Source organism: Lissotriton vulgaris, chromosome 5 (genome assembly GCF_964263255.1).
Source record: "Lissotriton vulgaris chromosome 5, aLisVul1.2, whole genome shotgun sequence".
Classification (NCBI taxonomy): domain Eukaryota; kingdom Metazoa; phylum Chordata; class Amphibia; order Caudata; family Salamandridae; genus Lissotriton; species Lissotriton vulgaris.
In genome coordinates this window covers 858220035-858241210 of record NC_141693.1, presented here as the reverse complement: position 1 = coordinate 858241210, position 21176 = coordinate 858220035, and the positions used below count along the sequence as shown (strand labels likewise).

General features: G+C 43.6%; 1 protein-coding gene across 4 annotated transcripts in view; it reads left to right on the top strand.

The window, feature by feature from the left end:
* The window catches only part of RET (ret proto-oncogene), a 265881-nt gene extending 245246 nt beyond the window's left edge, over positions 1–20635 (top strand). For 3 of the 4 annotated variants that reach the window (XM_086922421.1, XM_086922420.1, XM_086922422.1), the window contains exons 19-20: positions 13292–13439; positions 19056–20635. In XM_086922421.1, the coding sequence (XP_086778547.1) occupies positions 13292–13439; positions 19056–19213 (306 nt within the window). In that variant the 3' untranslated portion in view covers positions 19214–20635. Of the gene's footprint in view, positions 1–13291; positions 13605–19055 lie in introns of those variants that run through there. The other variant, XM_086922424.1, reaches the window with a different exon arrangement.
* Positions 20636–21176: the final 541 nt, after the last annotated feature.

Here is a 21176-nt window from a genome sequence, read left to right as displayed (position 1 = left end):
GACGACGACAGTATCGACGACGTCAGCATCGTCGGCGTTTTCTTCATCGATGACGACTACACCTTCATCGACGGCGGGTAAGCCTTTGTCGTCGATTATTATCATCAAAAAATCGTCATCATCAATGACAGCGTCGTCGTCAGTGTCGACGACGAGACCAGCGCCGTCGACGTCTGTGCCGTCAACAAAGCCTTCATCGTCGACGAGTTTGCCGTCCACTAAATCATCGTCGTCGAGTGTACCGTCGACGAAATCATCTTAGTCGACAAGTGTGATGTCGACGAAAGAATCGACGACGAGAAAGATACCGTCGACAGTGCCATCGTCGACGAGAGTATCGTCGACAAAGTCATCGTCGACGACAACATCGACAACGAAAGCAATGACGGCAATGGGCATACCGTCGTCAGCTACACCGTCAACGAGGACATCGTCGACGCCAGAATGGAAGCAGTCACCGACGATTCCACCGTCGAGGAGACAGACACAAGACCTACACTCCGTAGACGATAAATCGTCTAGAATCCTGTCATCGACGAGTCCTTCAATGGATATTACACCTGAGTTAACATCCCCAAGTAGGGTGTAAAGATTGCCTCCGGCTCGTCTCCTACAAGATGAGGAGTCGGATGAAGAGGATAGCACGCAGGCTACCAGTCCGTCTCATCTATTGGTCAAATGCCAAAGTACAGATGAGGATGACAATGATGCTGAAATTACCCAAGAGCATAATGTTCAGGCACAGGTTCAGACTCAAATTACGCCCATGGTATGTTTACCAGTGTCTATGGTGTCTGATTTGAGGTTTTTAATACAGGACTATAAACAACGATTCCCTGAGTCCTCGGCTGCAGTGGATAGGCAGGCTCCTCCAGCGGTGAGGGCAGCTACGTCTCCACGGTCCAGACCACCACCTTTAGTGCTTCATCAGGAAAGGGAACAAGTACAAGATCCTCCATCTTCTGAAAATGAGGAAGAACCACATGAAGAGGGGATTCAAGATGACGTTTCCAATCATGATGACGGAGATGATTACATAATTTCTTCTCCAGCGTCCCCGGAGCCCGCAACATCAGGTTCACCACCGGCGGACATAGGAGGGTTCCACAATCTGATGGAGAGAGCGGCCAAAAGGTTCCACATAACGATGGAGTCTCAGGAAACTGATTCTTTCCTTTATGATTTTAAGGAGGCACTTAGGAAGACAACCAGATCAATTCCCATCATTGAATACATTTGGAAAAAGGGTCTACAGTTGATGCAGACACCAGCCTCAGTTTCAGCGCTGGTTCCAAGACTGGACAAAAAATACAAGGCCCCAGCATCGGCGCCAGCCTGTCTTACAGGGCACCCCAAACCAGACTCTGTGGTTACACAGGCGGCCCAGAAAAATTCCAGGAATCCCTCTTCACCGTTACCAGCCCCACCAGATAAAGAGGGCAGGAAGCTGGACAATATCGGAAAACGATTCTCAACCACATCAGCAATGACAATAAAGGCGGCAAATTCATTGCACTGCTAGGAAGATATAATAGACAATTATGGGCAGACATTGCTCCATACTTATCTGAACTGTCGGACTACACGAAAGAGGAAGTTTAATCTCTACTTCTAGAAGGTCAGTCTTTGGCCTCTGAGTTAATAGACTGTGCTCTGGATGTTGCAATGAATGGTTTCAGACAACTAGCAGGAGCAGCTGTATTGCGGAGGCAGGGATGGCTCAAGTCTACCTCATTCAGACAGGAGGTACAGTCTAAGGTCCTGGACATGCCATATGATGGACAACAACTGTTTTTCGCAAAGATTGATGAGGCGCTACAAACAATAAAGAAGGACACGGATACAGCGAGAGCACTTGGCACGCTGCAATTTAGAAACCAGTCCTTTCAAGGGAACAAGGGCAGAGGACAATCCTCTTACAGAGGCAATTATCAAAATAGATCCTCATATTCGTATGGCCACGGCAAATCACAATACCAGCCGCGCCAACAACAACAGGGCAGGCAGTCCTCTTTTGGAAAGTCCAACTTTAGGGGAAAGACCCAACGAAAGCCTGCTGGCGGACGCCAATGACCTATTACTACAGCCAGTCCATCCCTCATCTCCTTCTTTGAAAAGTGGAGGAAAACTGACCCATTTCCTCAACAACTGGAGGAGAATAACAACGGACCGGTGGGTCCTCCAGGTAATTCAATTTGGACATTCTCTAGAATTCGAAATTATCCCTCCAACAACCCCTCCTCGCTCTATGCCTCACAAACACCTGCGATTGCTTCTTCAAGAAATCTCAATCATGCTTCAAAAAGGGGCAATAGAGCGAGTACCGTCAGCTCACAAAGGGAGAGGATTTTACTCCCGCTTCTTCCTCATTCAAAAGAAGGAAAATAAATGGAGGCCCATTCTAGACCTCAGGGCGCTCAACACATTCTTAAAGAAGCAATCGTTCCGCATGGTCACGATTCAAGAGATCTTGGGCCTACTGGAGGAGGGATATTTCATGACGTCTTTGGACCTGCAGGACGCATACTTTCATGTCCCAATCCAAAAGAATCACAGGAAATTCCTAAGATTTGCAGTGGCGGGCCAACACTATCAGTTCTGTGTCCTCCCTTTTGGCCTCAAGTCTGCGCCCTGGATCTTCACCAAGTGTCTTTCCCCGGTGGTAGCATTCCTCAGACAGCATGGGCATCAAGTCTTCCTGTATTTGGACGACTGGCTGGTGAAGGCACCATCCTTGTCAGGCGCGACCGAATCCTCCAACGCCTGTCTCAATCTCTTCAAGCACTTGGGTCTTACACTCAATCAAGAAAAATCCACCTTACATCCCTCTCGAGTCATTACCTTCCTCGGAGCAACACTAGATACAGAAGCTGAGCAGGCATTCCTGTCTCAGGAGAGAAAACGCAAGCTTTTCTCTCTGGCCACATCAGTGGCGTCGAAGAAGACTTTACCAGTCTGGACCTTCAAATCCCTCTTGGGAATGATGTCCTCATGTATCCTTCTCATACCGCACTGCCGGCTATGGATGCATCCGCTCCAAGAAGCTTTGTCCAAGCAGTGGACGCAATGCATGGGATCGTTCGACGACCGCATAAAGATCACGAGCCAGATCGTCAAGGCATTGAAGTGGTGGAGGTCGCTCAAGAACCTCTCGCAAGGGTTGCCATTCCTGCTTCCTGCAGCTCCCCATGCCATTACAAAGGAAGTCTCACTGAAGGGTTGGGGAGCAGTCCTGCAGGAATTGCGGATCAGTGGCAGATGGTCAGAACAGGAGACGCAGCTCCATATCAACCTGCTGGAGCTGAGGGCGGTCTTCCTAGCCTTGCAGTCCTTCTTGCCAAGGATCAAGAACTCCCTAGTGCTCGTCAGGACCGACAACACTACGACGATGCACTACTTGAACATACAGGGAGGGACACGTTCGCTAACACTCTCTTGCGAATCACAGAAGATCTGGAATTGGCTCATTCTCCACAACGTATCGTTGAGGGTGGAGTACGTCCCAGGAAAGGACAATGTCATTGCAGACGCCCTAAGCAGACAGAGGTCTTCACCACACAAATGGGAGCTAGACATGGCGACCCCCACTCAAGTCTTCTCAAGGTACGGGAACGCCTCAAATCAACCTATTCGCGACCAGGGAGAACACCAAATGCCAAAGCTTGGCAAGTTGGCATCCCCAACCAGGGTCTCTCGGAAATGCATTTTCCATTGCATGGCGCAACGTCTTTATGTGCGCATTTCCGCCATTTCCAATGATTCCCAGAGCCCTCAGAAAGTTGAAGGCGGAGCCCTGCACTTTAATTCTGATAGCCCCATTCTGGCCGAGGCAACATTGGTTCACAGACCTTCATCGCCTCTCACTGCAGCCGCTGATCCGTCTGCACCCATCTCTACTCACGATGAGCAACAAGCAGGTTCAACATCCGGATCTGAAATCTCTCAGGTTATCAGCTTGGCTCCTGAGTACCGAGAATTCAGTAACCTAAACATCCCACAGGATTGTAAAGATATCCTAGCCAAGGCAAGAGCGGAAAGCACTAACAAGCCTTATTCCCTGAAGTGGAAACGCTTTTACATCTGGTGTGCGGACAAGGGTCTACGTCCCTTTGCCACCTCCCCAGAACAAATATTAACCTACCTGCTTCATCTGGCACAGTCGGGCCTGGCACACTCTTCCATAAGGGTACATTTGGCGGCGATATCAAGGTTTAAAAGAACATCGAATGGGCCCTCTCTCTGGTCTAGTAGACTAACAAAACAATTCCTTAAAGGTCTCTATAGATCTTTTCCTCGACCACGGATGGTCCCTCCAACATGGCATCTAAATGTGGTTCTTAACCAACTGATGAAACACCCTTTTGAACCCATTCACAGGGCAGACTTGAAATACATTTCGTGGAAGACAGCTCTCCTCCTGGCGCTTACATCAGCAAGGAGGGTCAGTGAACTGCAGGCTCTTTCCATCCAAGACTTCTTCCTGCAGTTTAGGGATGACAGAGTCATTTTAAGGACCAATCCTAGGTTTATTCCTAAGGTCGCGTCAGACTTCCACTTAAATGAGCCGGTGATTCTCAGATCATTCTTTCCAAATCCTAGCATCGCAGCGGAGAGATCGCTGCACTCATTGGAACTTAAGAGATGTCTCAAATTTTATATCGGTAAAACCAAACATTTCAGAAAATCTAACCAACTCTTCATAGCCTTCAGTAGGCCTAGGAAGGGTCTGCCGCTTACCAAACAAAGCATTTCCAGATGGATCTTGTCGGCAATTGCCTTCTGCCATGACAGAGCCGGACAGCCATTGCACTCTAAAATCAGGGCGCACTCTACAAGGGCCATGTCGACTTCTATGGTACTATTTTCAGGAGTGCCAGTTATTGACATCTGCAGGGCGGCAACATGGAAGTCACTGCATACCTTCACCAGGCACTACTGCCTGGATACAGAGCTGATGAAGGATGCAGCAGTGGGACAAGCAGTGCTACGCCATCTATTCCAGTAAGATGAGCCTTCCTCCATCCCTCCATCCTTTTCTGGTATGCACATTTCTCTGTTACTGCTTCTTGTTGATATCTATTGATGGTTCATAGTCGCATGATATGTATTATCTAATGACTTGTGTATGATGCTCCATCAGAAATGTGCACAAGGTATTGCTTGCTACTCTGATTGAGGCATGTGAATCTATGAAACACACCCATAATACTGGATAAGAAATGCGTTACTTACCTGTAACTGCAGTTATCCAGTATTGGTGTCTTTCATAGATTCACATGCAACCCTCCCGCCTCCCTTGGAAGGACTCACCTATCTCTCTATCAGTGCTACGCCTACTTAGGTCGGGGCGTACGAAAATCTGAGAGACTGAGGCTCCTGACAGGAAGGTTCTAGAGGGAGGTGTTAGCTGATTGGCTCTCTTCTAGAGTTGAGGCCCTTAGGCCTACTTCTCTCTATATATGTCTATAGGACATTACTTTTCTATGTACCGGAGACTCCCGTCTCAACGACGGGGAATGATTCAGGCATGTGAATCTATGAAAGACACCAATACTAGATAACTGCAGTAACGCATTTCTTCCTTTTCCTGTGCATAGAAAATTGAAGATCATCCCTGACATCAATCAATGTTACGGAAATCCTCCTCCTCGGAGGAATTCTGGCAGTGCAGAAAGAAGTTTGGGAGAAAGCTGTCCTTGTAACTGTAAAATTCTAAAAATAACAAAAGGGTGAATGGCTTTGTAGGACAATCTTTTCTTGATTGAAGAAGATGTATAATTCTAAGTCAAGGAGGGCCTGCATCTACTAATGCTGGTCATTGAAGTAATTGTGATTGGGAAAGCAGTCGACCAAAATAGCAACTTCAGGGAGCATGAAACAAACAACAAGAGATGGAAATAATGTTTGAATGAATTCCAGCCAGTGCTCCATTCCAGTCCACCGTATTTCATTGTGTGCTACTCTAGACAGACACCTGACATATGCAAATCCTGCTCCTATAGGAGTTTGGGTCAGTCCAAAGTGAGAGGCCAAGTCCCCTCCAAACAGGAAGGAAGCATCACCAGACCATCTTTGGCCTCATCACTGATGTTCAGATTGAGGCCTTTGGCACAGTAGGCACAGTACCAATGTCACTGCTTACCTTTGAGTTCAATTAATATTTTTGTACAGCGAAGAGATTGAGGCATGCTGTCAGACACAAACTTGGAATGCAAGAGTTTTTCTCCGTCTCCTCTCCTGCTGTCACAAGATTTCTGCAAGAAAGGATAATCCAGTGTGTGTCCTTGTGACATCTAATGGCATGCTACTTCATTGAGACAAAAAAGGTGCCACTCCCATTAAGTGAGCCTTACTCCTTGCAGTACCCTTGGAGCTGATTCAGTATTAGCAAATAGGACTCCCCAAGCCCACATACACAGATACGTAAAATAGATTGATAATCCTTCCTTTGTAAACAACAAGGGAGCGCAGAGAGAAAATGCAAAAGCAATGAAATCAGGAACAAGCTGACTTTTTGCACGGCACATCTAGCCTATACAAATCTACCTTTTCATCCATAGTGGACAGAGACACATTTTTGGCTTAGCAGTGGAATTCCCCCCATTTTCACCCAAACCCAAGTCCAGATGTTGAAATACATTTAAGACATTCTCACAAGCAATCAAGAAGTGCAGGCATGCATATAATCGTCCAAGGGTGTGTCCACTCTCTCTCGCTCTCTCTCTCTCGCTCTCTCTCTTTATCAAGCAGAGAAAGAGAGATCATAGAACTTGGGAGCAAGATCCAATGAATGTAAGCGATGGGAACAGAGATCTTGTGGAATTTTCTGTTAAGACAGGAAAAGTTTGAAAAGAATACAGAATGCAGAGTTGGGGGAAAAAGGGAAGATGTGAAGTAGGATCGAAATTATAAGGAATTTGGGATCTGACAGAAAGCAGATAGTCTCACCAAAAACAGCAGTTTGGTAAGCCAGGCAGAAAATATTAGGTCTTGGATCAAGGGAAACCAACACATATTGGAGCAACTGGAAAAAAATAGAGATGCAATTGGTGAAGGTGGCTGGTTATATCAGGAGGCAATTGTGGAGCTGTTGTTGGCTGCTGCCCTTTCCAGCATATAAAAGTCCTCTTGTCTGTTCAGCAGTGGAAGAGCTGGTAGACTAGATTGTTCATCAATTTTAAAATTCAGGCACATCACATGGTCTAAAAAAAGCATAGGGCCAAATTAGAGTATGAAGGTCAGTCTGCCCATTCTCTGGGTGGAAGGGGTCATTGGAGATCATTATTTCCATCACCCTCTTTTCCTAACTCCTGCTATATTCATAGATCTCCAACGAGAGTTTTGTATTGAAAAACAAACCTCTAATGACCTCTCCACCCTGGTAGCCTTCTCCCATGATATAGGGATACATTTTCTATTTCTTTGTCTGATATTGCTAGGTTTTTTTCGTGGTGGTGATGGACAAAATAAAAATAAGACTATCTGCTCGAAATAGGCAGGCGGCCTGATGCCCTTTATCCAAAATCCCCTACTCTGTTGGACCATCAATGTAAGCTTTTTCACAGCAGAGCCAGCATAGGCACTGCTGTCAGAAAGATGAGGGTCTGCTCAACTCATAATACAGAGGGTGGAATATTACAGAGGGTGGATTGAAGGTTTGACAGACAGGGTTCTCTCAACATTGTGATGGAGCAATTTGTCTACCAAACCATATATCAGCCGCTTTATTTTATGTTTTATTATTTTTACATCATGCTACAAGATGTCCTTGACATATTCAGCGAGTAAACTAGTGGAAATAACTGTAATTGAATTGAAAAATAGGCCTGGGACAGTCAAATAAGGGCAGTAGAGATCAAAAAGTAGGGGCCTCTTTCCTTGCGCTAGTGCTTAATTTGCTGCTAAGCATCAACACAGGCCCCCATGCACCATGCTGCATGGGTGCTTGCATCGTAGGTATCATTGTTTTTGTACAGAAAGAGACACCTTACTGCATAAAATAATCAATGCAAGCGATTTCCTCTTTTGTAGCACACACAGAAATAGGAAAAACATGGAGAAATAATGTAATTTATCCTCATTATGCTTCCCCTATGCCACCCCTGGAGAGGAGTGGGCTTTTTACACATTACCAGGTTTACGGCTTCTTATTAAACTTGGAATGTGTCAAATGCCATGTGTGTTCCATAACGCCGATGGAATGCCTCCGTAGTGTGAGGCAACGCAGCAACTAGCACTGCATTGCCTTACTCCATATCTACAAGGTCATGAAATGGAACACAGCATGGCTTTACGTGGCCTTGTATATATGACAAAGCCATGTGCGCCACGGAACGTCAGAAAAAGTGATGCTCCAGCTACGCACAAGGCTTGTTATTGAGCCTCTCAGATTGAATGGGACCAGAATGTTTTATCTGCCATGAATTTTATTTTGGTACAGAATAGATGTCTGAAACCTTGGTACATGAGCACCAGAACCCTGCTCAATTTTCAGGATAATGTGAAAATCTCTATGCCGTAACCAAGACATCTATTAGCTTGAAACAAAATTTGCAAATAAAAAACATTAGCACCATTTTTATTTTGGAGGACAGGTAATGGGAGAGATAAGACATACACTGGTATGGGTGCGGTAGGTGGTAGGGTGTGGGTGAGATGGAGAGGGTAGGGGGACTTCCATCAAAATAAAAGGAGCATTAGTGGAAAAAAGTGATGGGTTTCTCCATTTTCACCTACATCCAACTTTTCTGAATATCAACTTCAGATAAATCGATGTACAATTAATCTATGTGTATAAACAAAAAGAGAGTAAGGGATATTTGGTTTGGGAAAAATACTCCCAATCACCTAGGGTCAGATCTACAGAAAACAAAGAGGGAGTATCTCCAGGACGTAAAGTCCTAGTGAATTAAATGGAGATAGATGCACTTAGGAAAGAGTTCTTTCTTTAAGAAACCCCTCACTCACCAACCTAGCTGGTGACATGCTTCATCATCGGGGTCCACCCAAGTGGCCGAGTGCCACTCGGGTGTGCTTCGACGCCTGCAACTGCAGCGGAGCTGGTTTTGTTGTGAAGAAGTGAAAAGTGTGTGATTTAAAAATACCTTTGTGATGTTCCTAAAATTTTAATGTGGAGTCACAAGATATGGTAAAATCAAGTGTGGTACTTGTGTTGGTTAAATTGACCAAGCAGTATCAATATTTATGTGGGATTATGGTCAACGTGTTTCAACCTTTATATGCCAGTGCAAGGTTTTCATCAGGACCAAGTTGTTGATCGGGAGGGCTACGCATGCTAAAGCGTACCCTTCCCAGATCCACCAGTTTGCCAGACTGTGTACTATGGTTTTGGCACTCTTACAGCCTTATGTGTAAGAAAAAAAGTTTTCTGAAAGAGAAATGGAGCAGGATAAATGGTGCACATTAGTATACATTTACATGTGCATCTAGTGCTCCATCCATTGTGTGTCCAATCTCCATGATTCGAGTTGTTGAACATATCCGAATTCTACAACATGATCAATGTGCACCCATATAGTGATGTGTTTCCATTTGGAGTGATATTGTATTTATAATACATAGTTCATACCCACTTGTATTGGTACAGTTCAGTGGGTGTCACGGGTGCCCTGTGAATGCGGGGCCTTTTAGAGTAGTGAATGGTAATAGTCACAAATTCATACATCACTACAATATCGTCATACTGCTAGACAATTGATGCACTCAGTACATACCCACTCGTATTGTGCTTTTAAGTGGGTGTCCAAATAATGCCCTGTAATTAACAGGCCTTTAGCGTAGTGACTAATAAAAGTCTCAAATGTGTGCATTACTATTATCACGTCATGTCGCTAGGAAAATTATGCATTTTTACACAGAGACAGACATACAGGGGTGGGGGAACCAATGTATACTAAAAGACGTTGGGGGGGACTGGTTAAAGAGGCATTCTGTCAGGAAAAAATAGCCTCAGTAAGCGCAGATTGTTTGCTCATTTAAAAAAAGTCTATCTAAGCATTTGAGGTCCAAATCGTGAGAGAGTGCCGCGTGCAGCTCTCTGCTGTTATGTACTCACGTCTTGTAACCTTTGTTCCCACCGGATTACCTAAAGAGGAAGCTCCACGAAATCCCGCTGATGGAGAAACGCCACGTTCTCGTGGTTTAAATGCAAGTTGCAATCGGGCGTTTGTTCCGCACAAGTGATCGTGTGACAGAAGAGGGGCGTGGCTGTGTTACCCATAAGGGACCGAGTGGAAATGTAGTCTTTTTTCAAATATGTGGGATCATGTTTAAAGCTAAATCTTTAAGGGGCTTAGCTTGTTGCCAACTTTATTGAATATTATTACAAAACGGACTACAATTCAGTTCCTACAATTGTTCGAAGGCTGTTAACCTCACTGGTCAGTGGCGTCTAGTTTTTGGACATGTTTACATGATCAGTATCTGAGTGGGAGCGTGGATTCAGAATGCTAGTCAGGTTGCTTGTCTAATGTTTGCTGGCTTTACTCAAAGTCAAAGCCTTATGGTGAAGTCATACAGACAGGGAAAAATCAAGGAAAAGAAAAATGTCTTGGAGGATTCTCAAATTGTAATGATGCTAACGTCTTGACCTGTCAGTGTATATGTATTTCTGACTCGTTCATTGACGATGTATATGTGGATAACTCTCTATTTGTCTGTTTGTGGGTCATCTTTGTCTAACAGTGTTCCACAGTATATTGTTGTTGAGGCCATTAATGTTAGTGGCTAGTCTATACACCCAACGTTGTTCCTTCTCAAATAACTGTTGTGTAGTTCTTTGGCCTGGTTTCAACACTTCTATTACTGTCCATCTCATTTCATTTGTAGTATGGTTGTTTTTGAGAAAGTGTTCAGTCAGTTTTGTGGTTGCTTTTTTGCACCTAATTGTACCCCGGTGCTCGCAAATTCTTTGTTTTACCTTTCTGCTTGTCATGCCCACATATCCTAGGTTGCATGGGCAGGTTATTAGGTACACTGCGTTGTTGCTGTTGCAGTTAGTATGGGCCCTTTGCGTCCATACTTTGTCTTCTTCTAGGTTCAGTGTTTTTGTTGCAGACGTCAAGTGACAGACACTACAATTGCCACATGGATTGTGGCCAGTTATTTTAGGGAGACCCCATGAGCTGAGTACTGTGGTGGTTTTCTCGCATTCCTCCTTTCTTGGGCGGGTCTTCACCAGAATATCTCTAATACTCCTAGCTCTTTTGTATGAGAAAAGTGGTTTTCCCCAATCCAATTGTCCAGTCTTTAGGATGCCCTAATGCTTGTTGATGGATGTTGTCACTTGGTTGGACAGTGTGTTATATGTGGTCACACAAGTGAGCGGCAGTTCCTGTTTGGTTTTCACATGGTCCTCTAGAAGTGCCTCTCGTGGCTGGTTTCTAGCCCCTTTCTGACATTTTCTCAGAATCTGGTCGGGATATCCGCGGTTAGAGAGTTTCTTGGTGAGGTCGGCAGCTTGGTGTCGATAGTCTTTTCGTTTACTGCAATTTCTTCTTAGCCGAAGGTACTGTCCATAAGGTAGATTCTCTTTGAGTGCCCCGGGTCGGAAACTTTCAAACCTTAACAGATTATTCTTTGCTGTAGGTTTGTGGTACGTTTTTGTTTCCAATCTGTCCTGTTCTTTGGTAATGACTATGTCCAAGAAGAAAATGATGGTCTTTTTATCAATGGAGTGTGTGAACCTCAAATTGTTGTCACAGGTATTCAGCCACACTATGAACTCTTAGGGTGTCTTCCGGTCCTTGCAAAATGGCAAGGATGTCGTCAAAGTATCTTTTCCAGAATACAATGTGTGATGCGAAGGGGTTACCATTGTCCAAGATGAATTTCCTTTCGAAATTGTAGACGTACAAACCCGCTACACTCGGGGCGAAAGTGCTTCCCATGGAAGTACCCCCTGTCTGCAGGTATAGTTTATCTTTGAACTCAAAATAATTCTGTTTGTGTGCCAGGGTGGCACATTCCAAAACAAAGTGTTTCGGGACATTGTATGTCCATTCTGTATCCTCAAGTGCTCTACCTGGTACCTCTAGGGTTTCATCTTGTGGAGGACTAGTATAGAGGCTTTTGATGTTGAAACTTACTAGGATGGTGGTTTCATCTACCTGAATATCTTTCAGGAGGGTGAGTAATCTCTTAGTGTCACGCAAATAAGTGTCCGTTTTTTGCACCATAGGTTTGAAGAAACAGTCACAATATCTTGGGAGAGGTTCCAGGAGAGATCCAATACCAGACACAATGGGCCTGCCTGGCAGAGTGATTTTATTTTTGGGCATTTTGGGCAGCACATAAAAGTATTCACTAAGACTTTACGTCCTGGAGATACTCCCTCTTTAATTTTTGTTGTTTTCTGTATTTCTGTACAAGTAATCTAGCCCTCATTACAAGTTGGGCAGAATAAAGTATTGCTCACACCTGGTAAATGTCATTTGCCTACGTGAGGTATTTAACATATTTGGTAAATGCCTCCTATTTTGAGTTTTCAACAGGAAACCAAAGCATAAATGCAGAATCAGTCACTTAAAACACCTGAATTCTGTTTTGCATGTTTTAAGTGCCTTTCCCCTGATATGTTTTCAGCAGGATTATCCTGTCAGAACCTATCATGGGGGAAACCTCAAGGGTTTGCTCATTATCATAAGACTCGTTATTTCGTTCCCTATACACATAGGAGTTTGCGGCGCAATCTAATGTAACCCATTGTAATTAATGCCTAGTCCTTATTCTAAAAATGAAGCATAACTCCAGCGCTTCTCATGGTCCAATGCTGGACACCCCCAGGCCTGCCAACTCACATTGCGCCACCATGTGTCACACGATTTCAGCTCCCTTCACACGATCACGCAATGAGGAGCAGAAATCAGACAGTGGAAGGAAAATCGAGCTGAAAACCACTGTAAATAGTGAGTTTCCAGCTTGTTTTTGAAGGCTGTAAAAGCTGATGTCCCTAAAAGGTGTGAAAACACCCCAGGACATTGGCGACAGCCTCGATGACCCTTTGTTGTTGGGTTTTATTTAGGAGGAGGTGGGGGGCTTGGTGAGGGGCGGAGTGCTTATCAGTTAGCTCTGGGCACCAGGACCCGCCTCTCCAAGACCCCTCCCTCTCCTCACACTGTCAAAATATTTTGTAAGTTGGCAGGTAAGCACCCCCACTGTAAGATGTACTTCCATTTTGAAAAAAAAAAACGAAGTGTGCACCAGAAACTGCGAATGAGCTGTATAGAGTACCCTAACAACGCTTTTCCTTTTCTGTTTTTTTCCCTATCAGGACTATTTGGACTTGGCGGCATCTACTCCCGCCGATTCCTTACTGTACGACGACGGGCTCTCAGAAGAGGACACGCCCCTGGTGGACTGTAATAACGCTCCCCTCCCTCGAACTCTCCCCTCCACCTGGATTGAAAACAAACTCTATGGTAGAATTTCACATGCCTTTACTAGATTCTAGCAACGCACACATGCGCACACAACGTAATTTTCTTCTGCACTGTCCTTACACTCTGCCAGATCTTAAGAGTGTTTTCCTGTCTGAATGAAAACCAATCAAAAGTTTGCTTGGGCGTCTTTTAATTTGTAACTGACGAACTTTGCATCGGGGTAATTGGTTAAAATCTATTTATACTATACGCTTTTTTTGCAGTTGTGTTTCAAAAAGGATGTGAAAATACGTAAAATAGCATTATGTATTTATGTATATATATATATACACACACATAATATATATATATACATGTATTCGAGCAAAAAAAATTAAAAGTTGATCAGGGAAGTAACTCAGGGGAAAATGTACATTATAAGGCAAATCATTGCCATCTTTTCTTGGGGACTTCAGGACCGGCATATACATGCTGACTACTGTGTCAATTATTGATTTAACATCGTTTTTTATATATATATATAATTTGTCTGAAACTTTGCTTGCTTTAATATTGAATAGAGGGATAAATTAAAATAGAGAGGGCTTGCTATGCAAATGCATTGATTTCAACCCTTTTTTCACATCCTTTGTGTGGTAGAACTCGATAACTCTGTCATTTGTGGACTCTTGATTGAAAGCTGTAGCAGAAATTTATGGAAGAAACACACTGTTTTCGTATGTATTGGTGGCTGGTGGGTGAGATGGGACAGTGACTGTGGTGCTTGGCAAAACTCTCACCTTCTTTATCTAATCAAACATTCTTCAGGGCCTTGGGTTAACTTCGTTAAATACACAGCATTGCTTAACATTAGTTCTCATTGTCAATAACGTACTCCATGTCTCGATGTGGTAAACAATAGAAGTCAAGAGGATGCAGTGGTAAGTCACAAAATCTTTCCGTAGCAATTTTGCCCCTGTGCAGACCCTATTTCTACTCCTTTCCCCAGCTTGCACTAAACAAAAAGTACTACTACTGCATGGTCCATCTCCTCCCTTCAGCATCCCACCCTTGCAAGAATCCTTTGCAAGCTGTGACATAGCAGACGTTGCTCCTTTTACGAAATCCAGGATAAGAATACAGCAAATCAATGGCGTAGCGCACAATCAACCATCAGTATGGCATTGCAGCGCTTTATTCTATTACATGCATTTAAAAAAATGCTGATAGGAGGTGCTGCTTCTTTCAGTCTAGTGTAAGACGTCCTGAAACTGATATTTTGCACATCTTAAACACATGAAAATAATGCTGAGCAAACAGTAGCATAAAAGAAGTGTTCCTTAGTTACACGCACTGCAAAAATGCTGAGAAAGCTAAGGGACGTAGCTTGGTCAGTAAGAATCGATTGAGACAATGCAGCGCAAGTCACCGCGTTGCCTCACACTATGATGGGGAGGCGTGCCATGGGCATTACGGTAGGTGTTCCCATGTAACACTCATGGCATGTGACACATTCCCAGATTCAGATTTTCCAACAATCAGACTGGCATATAATGCTTCAACACGTTATACGACAAGCAGGGTGCATGATACGGACCTAAGGAGCAATGCAAAGGGAGAGGAATGCGGATTGGTAGGAGTACGAAGAGAAAAAATATAATAATTTGTAAAATAACCAATATTTGTAGGGCTTTCAAAACAGAGAGGGAGACAGTGTGTGTGCATTTTTGTCTGTGTTTATGAATATCTCAGGAGATGTCCGACTGATATCTCACAATACCCGAATGAAAGCACTTGTACCCAACTATTTATCAGAAAATACACCCCCCCCCCCAAGCTACACCCCTGAGATAGCTGTGGCATAGCAAAATGTGTTGCTTTGCTTAAATATACTGCATGGATGCTAGTGAGGTGTGATGCAGCATGCATTGCTCCTTTGCTAATATCCATTGCATGAATTCTACACAATCTGTAACAGAGTAAATATTATCTCCTTACTTTAAGCTTTTTTGGAAGATTAGGGGCTCATAGCGTGAAAGTCCTCAAGTATGATGGACAGCAATCCTGCACACAAATCAAAAGGTAACTATCGCTACACTGCCACAGCTTGCTTATCATATTTGTAGGAAATTTGTTTTTAGTTGATGGAAGCTGAACAGCTCGGGAGTGCCACCTTTAAAAAGAAGTGATACAAACAACATGAGAAACCCGTACACCCAGCGGAGACCTGGGTGATATATGGTATCAAACAACAAAGTATCAATAACACAAACAATTTGTGTGGTGTGGCTTAATTTTAGAATTAAGTTAAACCACACAAATTGATCGAGTTATTGTTACTTGGAGAGAGATTGTTGTTTGATACAACCTTTAAAAAAAACACATGAACAACGGGAAAATGATGAACACAACTTAAACCAGATTTTCAGGGGTTTCAGGCTGGGTCGAGTGGATGACAAAGCAAGTGAAGTACACAAACATACTTATTTACTAAGGTTTACTATCACCTAGAAGTCCAGGTAGATTTCCCCACGCTTACCTTCTAATGGGTTAAGAGATAGCAGATGCAAAGAAATTACATTTTTTTTTTTTTTTTAAATCTCTTTACTCGCATCAGGTTGGTACACATAAGCATACAGTCACATAGCGTGTGGAGAAAATCAGCGACATCATTTTAGTTCTTCTAAGACAATAGTTGAGCCACTTTCTTCTGAATCCGCAGCAAGGTAGCTATCGAAGTTCAGGTTAAAAAATCTTCTCTCTAGGGATAATTTCTGGTTAACTTTTGGAACATTGGGCCTGATTCACAGAATTAACTTAAGACAAAATCCTAAACTTACTACTTTTGGTATTCACGGAATGCACTTACTACTTTTGGTATTCACAGAATGCACTTACTACTTTTGGTATTCACAGAATGGATTTACGACTACTAACTTTATGTCCGCACTCGGGCTGGAAATTCCGGCCTGGAGGCGGTGGTTCGGGCCCAGAGGCGGAGTTTCCGGCTTGGAGGCGGAGCTTGGGGCCCGGAGACGGGGATTTAGCTATGGATGAAAGCTCTGCCTCCGGGCTGCAAGCTCCGCCTCCGGGCCAGAATTTCCGGCCTGAGTGTGGACGTAAAGTTAGTAGTCCTAAATCCATTCTGTGAATACCAAAAGTAGTAAGTGCATTCTGTGAATACCAAAAGTAGTAAGTGCATTCTGTGTATACCAAAAGTAGTAAGTTTAGGATTTTGTCTTAAGTTAGTTCTGTGAATCGGGCCCTAAGAGTGTACCCTCTGAACCCTGTGTGGCCTTTTCTTTGTCTGGTTAAAGTTGTCACCGCCTACTGTCAGGAGATCTTGTAATCCCTGTGTTGTACAGAATTATACTATTGTCCCACCATGCCATCTTCAAGTTCTAGCAATGTTTACAAACCACTCTGCCTTGTGTTTCATTATCGTGTCATCAAAATCCTTCTTCAATCAATCAATCAATCAATCAAAGCATTTGGAGAGCGCACTACTTACTACTTACCCGTGAGGGTCTCAAAGCGCTGAGGGGTGGGGGGGGGGGGGGGGGTTGCTGCTACTGTTCGAAGAGCCAGGTCTTGAGGAGTCTTCTGAAGGTCAGTCGGTCCTGGGTCTGCCGAAGGCGGATGGGTAGGGTGTTCCATGTCTTAGCGGCGACCTAGAATTAAGTTTGAAAGAGCACTTCAATCAGAAAGTACCTTTATTGTGTTACTTTTAACTTCAGCCCAGTGCTTAAATTGAGCCTGTGGTTTCTGGTGCTGGGCACAATTCTCAACACTGGCACTAATAACCACCAAGTGGTGGCACGGTCTGTCTAATTGTGAGATCAGCACAACAACTGTCTTAATAATTCAATATACTTTAAAAAGGACAATTTAGACAATTCCATTCCATTCTCATTGCTTTGGGTAGCATTGGAATATTCTGAACTGTCACACTTGTAGGAGTGTGATGGTTAAGTATTGTGCTGGTAACTGTTATTGGCAGTGCTGTCAGAGCCAACAAGTAATGCAGGCTTCAGTGGCCTTCTGTGATGGGCCCTGATACTTACTTTTGTAAACACATGAAACACTGCCTCAGCCACCACTGAACGATTTGCAAGTAAAATGGAGGACATGTGTGGTCCAAAAAGCATGCCTTTATATTTGTCCTCTGTAGGGAATTTATAGTGAAGAAAACTCAGAAGTCTTCTAAGAAATGTTTCCACATTTGGTGGGCAGATACCTTCATTTAGTGCCTTTTGATGGTTTGGTGATTTTTCATTAGGTTTCTTAGAAAACCTCTGTAGTACATACAGGCACATTATATACGTATCTGTTACACATTAATGAATAGCAGACAGATTTTACACAGCACCTGGGCCCGTATTAAGTAGACTTTGCACTTTGCCTGTTTGTGCTATGGCGCAAACTTTCTTAAAGGTGCGCCAGTTGCAAACAAGGACAGTGCACTGTATTAGAAAGCTGCAAACTCGCGCTGCCCTCGGGGCAGCTCACTCAAGTGGAAGACAGAGCAGCAGCTTTGAAGCCTCTCTGTGTTTCACAGTGCAGGCAACATGCCGACTGCACTTTGAAGAGGGAAGAGAGAATCCCTTGCAGGCGGGTGCAGTGAGTGACTACACCTTCCTTCAAGGGGATGCCTTAAGGAGTCCCCTTTTGCCCGTCCAGGTGGCTGCTTTAGGAGGCACACTCAAAGTGTGCCACCTTTTTGTGGTGCACTTTGAGTGCGCCTCGTAAGGGCATGATTGCCTCTGCACCCGCAACCATATTTATAGCACGGGCACAAATGCAAAGTTATCCCCTCATTTGCGTTGGCCATGCCCCCATTGATATGAGGGATAGTCTCAAGATAGCACTGGTGCTACATGTGCGCTAGTGCTATCAGCAATACAGAAGGAGACGCACAAGCATTTGTGGCCTCTTCTGTAATACCATTGTGCCCTGGGGGGCCCAAAGCGGATGCACACACCCGTTGGGCCCCAAGAGCACAATTTATAATACGTCCCCTTATTGGCTAAAAATTGAAACTTACTCGGCTCCACAAAATCTCCACGGTAAAAAAAAAAAACATTACCTAAAAACTATAGATGAGAATGTACAAAATAGAAAAATGCATTCCTTTATTCTCAGAAGAAATATCTCGATAGTTTTCCAGCTCAAAGGTTGACCCAAGGAAAAGTAGAAAATTCCGGGTAATAAAATACATGGGCATATTTCATTTTCAGAATCATTCTGATCCAGACATTTTTTGGCTCTGGGAGTCTTGCAGTTTATGACTGGGGAACCCTGGTGGTCCATTCAGCATACAATTTAACTGAAAACCCAAGGAGGCCCTCTTACTGTATAGTCTTCCCTCACTTTATCACTCGACTGAGTTGCAAAAATACACTGTTTTTCAGACCACAGCTATTTTGCGAAAATATAGCATGTCTCAGAAGTAGTTAGTATTAAATGTGGCAATCGTAGTTAGCAGTTAGTTCAATGTCCAGCAGATGGTGCTAAAGTGGTCGAAACAAAATGTTACTCCTTTCAATTCAATTTTACTCATATCTGTGACCCATGTAATAATTGAAGTTGGTGGGGGTTTTGCCAAGGGCCTTACTGTCTGCACATGTCGTGATCGGGTTTTTCGGTGCAGAAAAAATTATCTGTTTTCGTTTTTAGGCATGCCCCACCCGAACTGGCCAGAGGAGAGCCACGTCCCGCCCACAAGATTCGATGACACTCATTCTGTCTTTTCAAGATATGCAAATGATAGTGTTTATGCTAACTGGATGGTTTCACCGTCAGCGGCCAAATTAATGGACAAGTTTGATAGTTAGCTATGCCCTGTTGGACGGTAATGAACTATGGGCGGAATCGGGGAGGGAGCGGGGTGGTGGGGCGGGAAATGCAAAGGATGGCGAGTCCGTTTGATTCCGTCTTTGCGCATTAAAGAGAGGTCCAAGCAATGCTGGCTTTTAGGCCAAGTCTTTATTTTTGATAGTTATGTTTTAAATATTTTCTACATGTCGAAATCGTGTCCTTGTGTTTTACCTCGTTTACAACATATCACACTCGGAGAGGCGGATGCTTTGCACCGATTCTCAATGGTCCACTTGGGAAAGACTGATCGATGCAGCAGGTTTCAGCGCTGCCCAAGTTTATGGGGTCGCCAGCGTTGCAATGAGGCCTCTCTGACCGACTATCGTAAGACTGCACTGCAAATTGGGCTTCGGAGCAGAAGAGTTTGGATTTTCTCCTCAAAGGGCAGTCTACAGAAACACTCAAGAAACAAGTATTGACTAGAGACCATGGAAAAACGTCGGAAGCTATCAAATGTTTGTGGGCATAAATATTTAACTGAATAAGAAAAGGCACTTAAGCAGCTACACTTCAAAGACTTTTTTTTCAAGCAAGAGTTTCCATGGCTTTTTTCATGTGTTGACGCCCATGCTGAGCACTGGAAGGAGGAGAAACAGGAGCCTGCGTTCTTCTCGACTCATGTCGATTCAAAATGGCGGATGTGTTTGGCTTGTTTTGAGAGTCTTGATCGAGCTACAAGCAAAGACTTGCATCTGATTGGCTCAGAACTTCAAATAGAGTTGCACCTCTTGTGCCATTCACGTTGGACCCCTCCATCTCGTAGAATGCAAGCTGTAAAATTGTGGTACTAGAGAGAGTCGCAATAACAGGCTGTTTCTGCAGATCCAAGAAATGGCTGACTCGTCAGAACCCTGTATACAAAAAAGATCATTCTAAGTCTCAAAACAATGCTATTTTCTTGATACTCTGTACCCTAAAAGTTCAGTTCTCACTCTTTGTTGCTTCTATTTATGATGAATAATTGCACCCGAGGTTTCAGTAGTAAAGCTTGCAGTGAAAATGGGCCTGAGCATCTTGTGATGTGGTATTACTTTGAGCTAACTAACTCTTATAGAGCTGCTATTTCTCATTAATTAGGACAGCATAAGCTTTCCTACTGTGTGTCTATGTCAATATTGTTGCAGAGTAAAAATACTGTGTGCTGCAAGAAACAGCTATAGTGGTGCCGTGTCCTTAACTCTGTCCAGCTTGTGCCGGGGGAGTTGTCTCAAATTCTGTGGAACTTTGTCCTGTTGTGGCCTTGACCAGCTGAGCTCTGGTCTTGACATACTGGCCAGCTCCTCGTAGCCTGTAGAAGAATTGGCTTCCCCAGGACTCTATCTCTGTCCTTGTTGTGTGTTACATTCAATAAACTACAATTATTTCTTAAATAAAAAAAATGTGGTGTTGCAAAATATTAACCCTCTAACTTAGGTTTAATAAAGAAACCCATGGTAATATTAAGGCTAGGCATTTCCAAATACTGTGGAAAAATCACATAGGAATGTGTATGTATATATGTAGAAATATATGGGTATTGACAGCAACATATAAATATCTATATATTTACAAATACGCCTCTCGAAGGTGCTGTCCATTTACTCAATGTGTAAAGGTGTATATTTAACCTGTAAAAACTAAATGTCTTCTGTATGCTAACAGATTTACTAAATAGTTTATTTCCCAGAATGTTTAAAGTTCTACTGTTATAAGATGTGGATTTTGTTATGGAACTGCCTTTGAAATATTTTAATTAAGTGCACTGAGGCTGAGAAAAGTCAAGGAGTATTATACTTTCTTTTTGGTTAAAGAATAGGAGTTTGTGTGTCTCCGGATGTCTGTATGTCTGAATATGCCTGTATGACAGTTTATGTCTCCATGTCACATAATTTTTCATAGACCTGGATTTGGTGTATGGATTCATTTACTTACTGTAATATG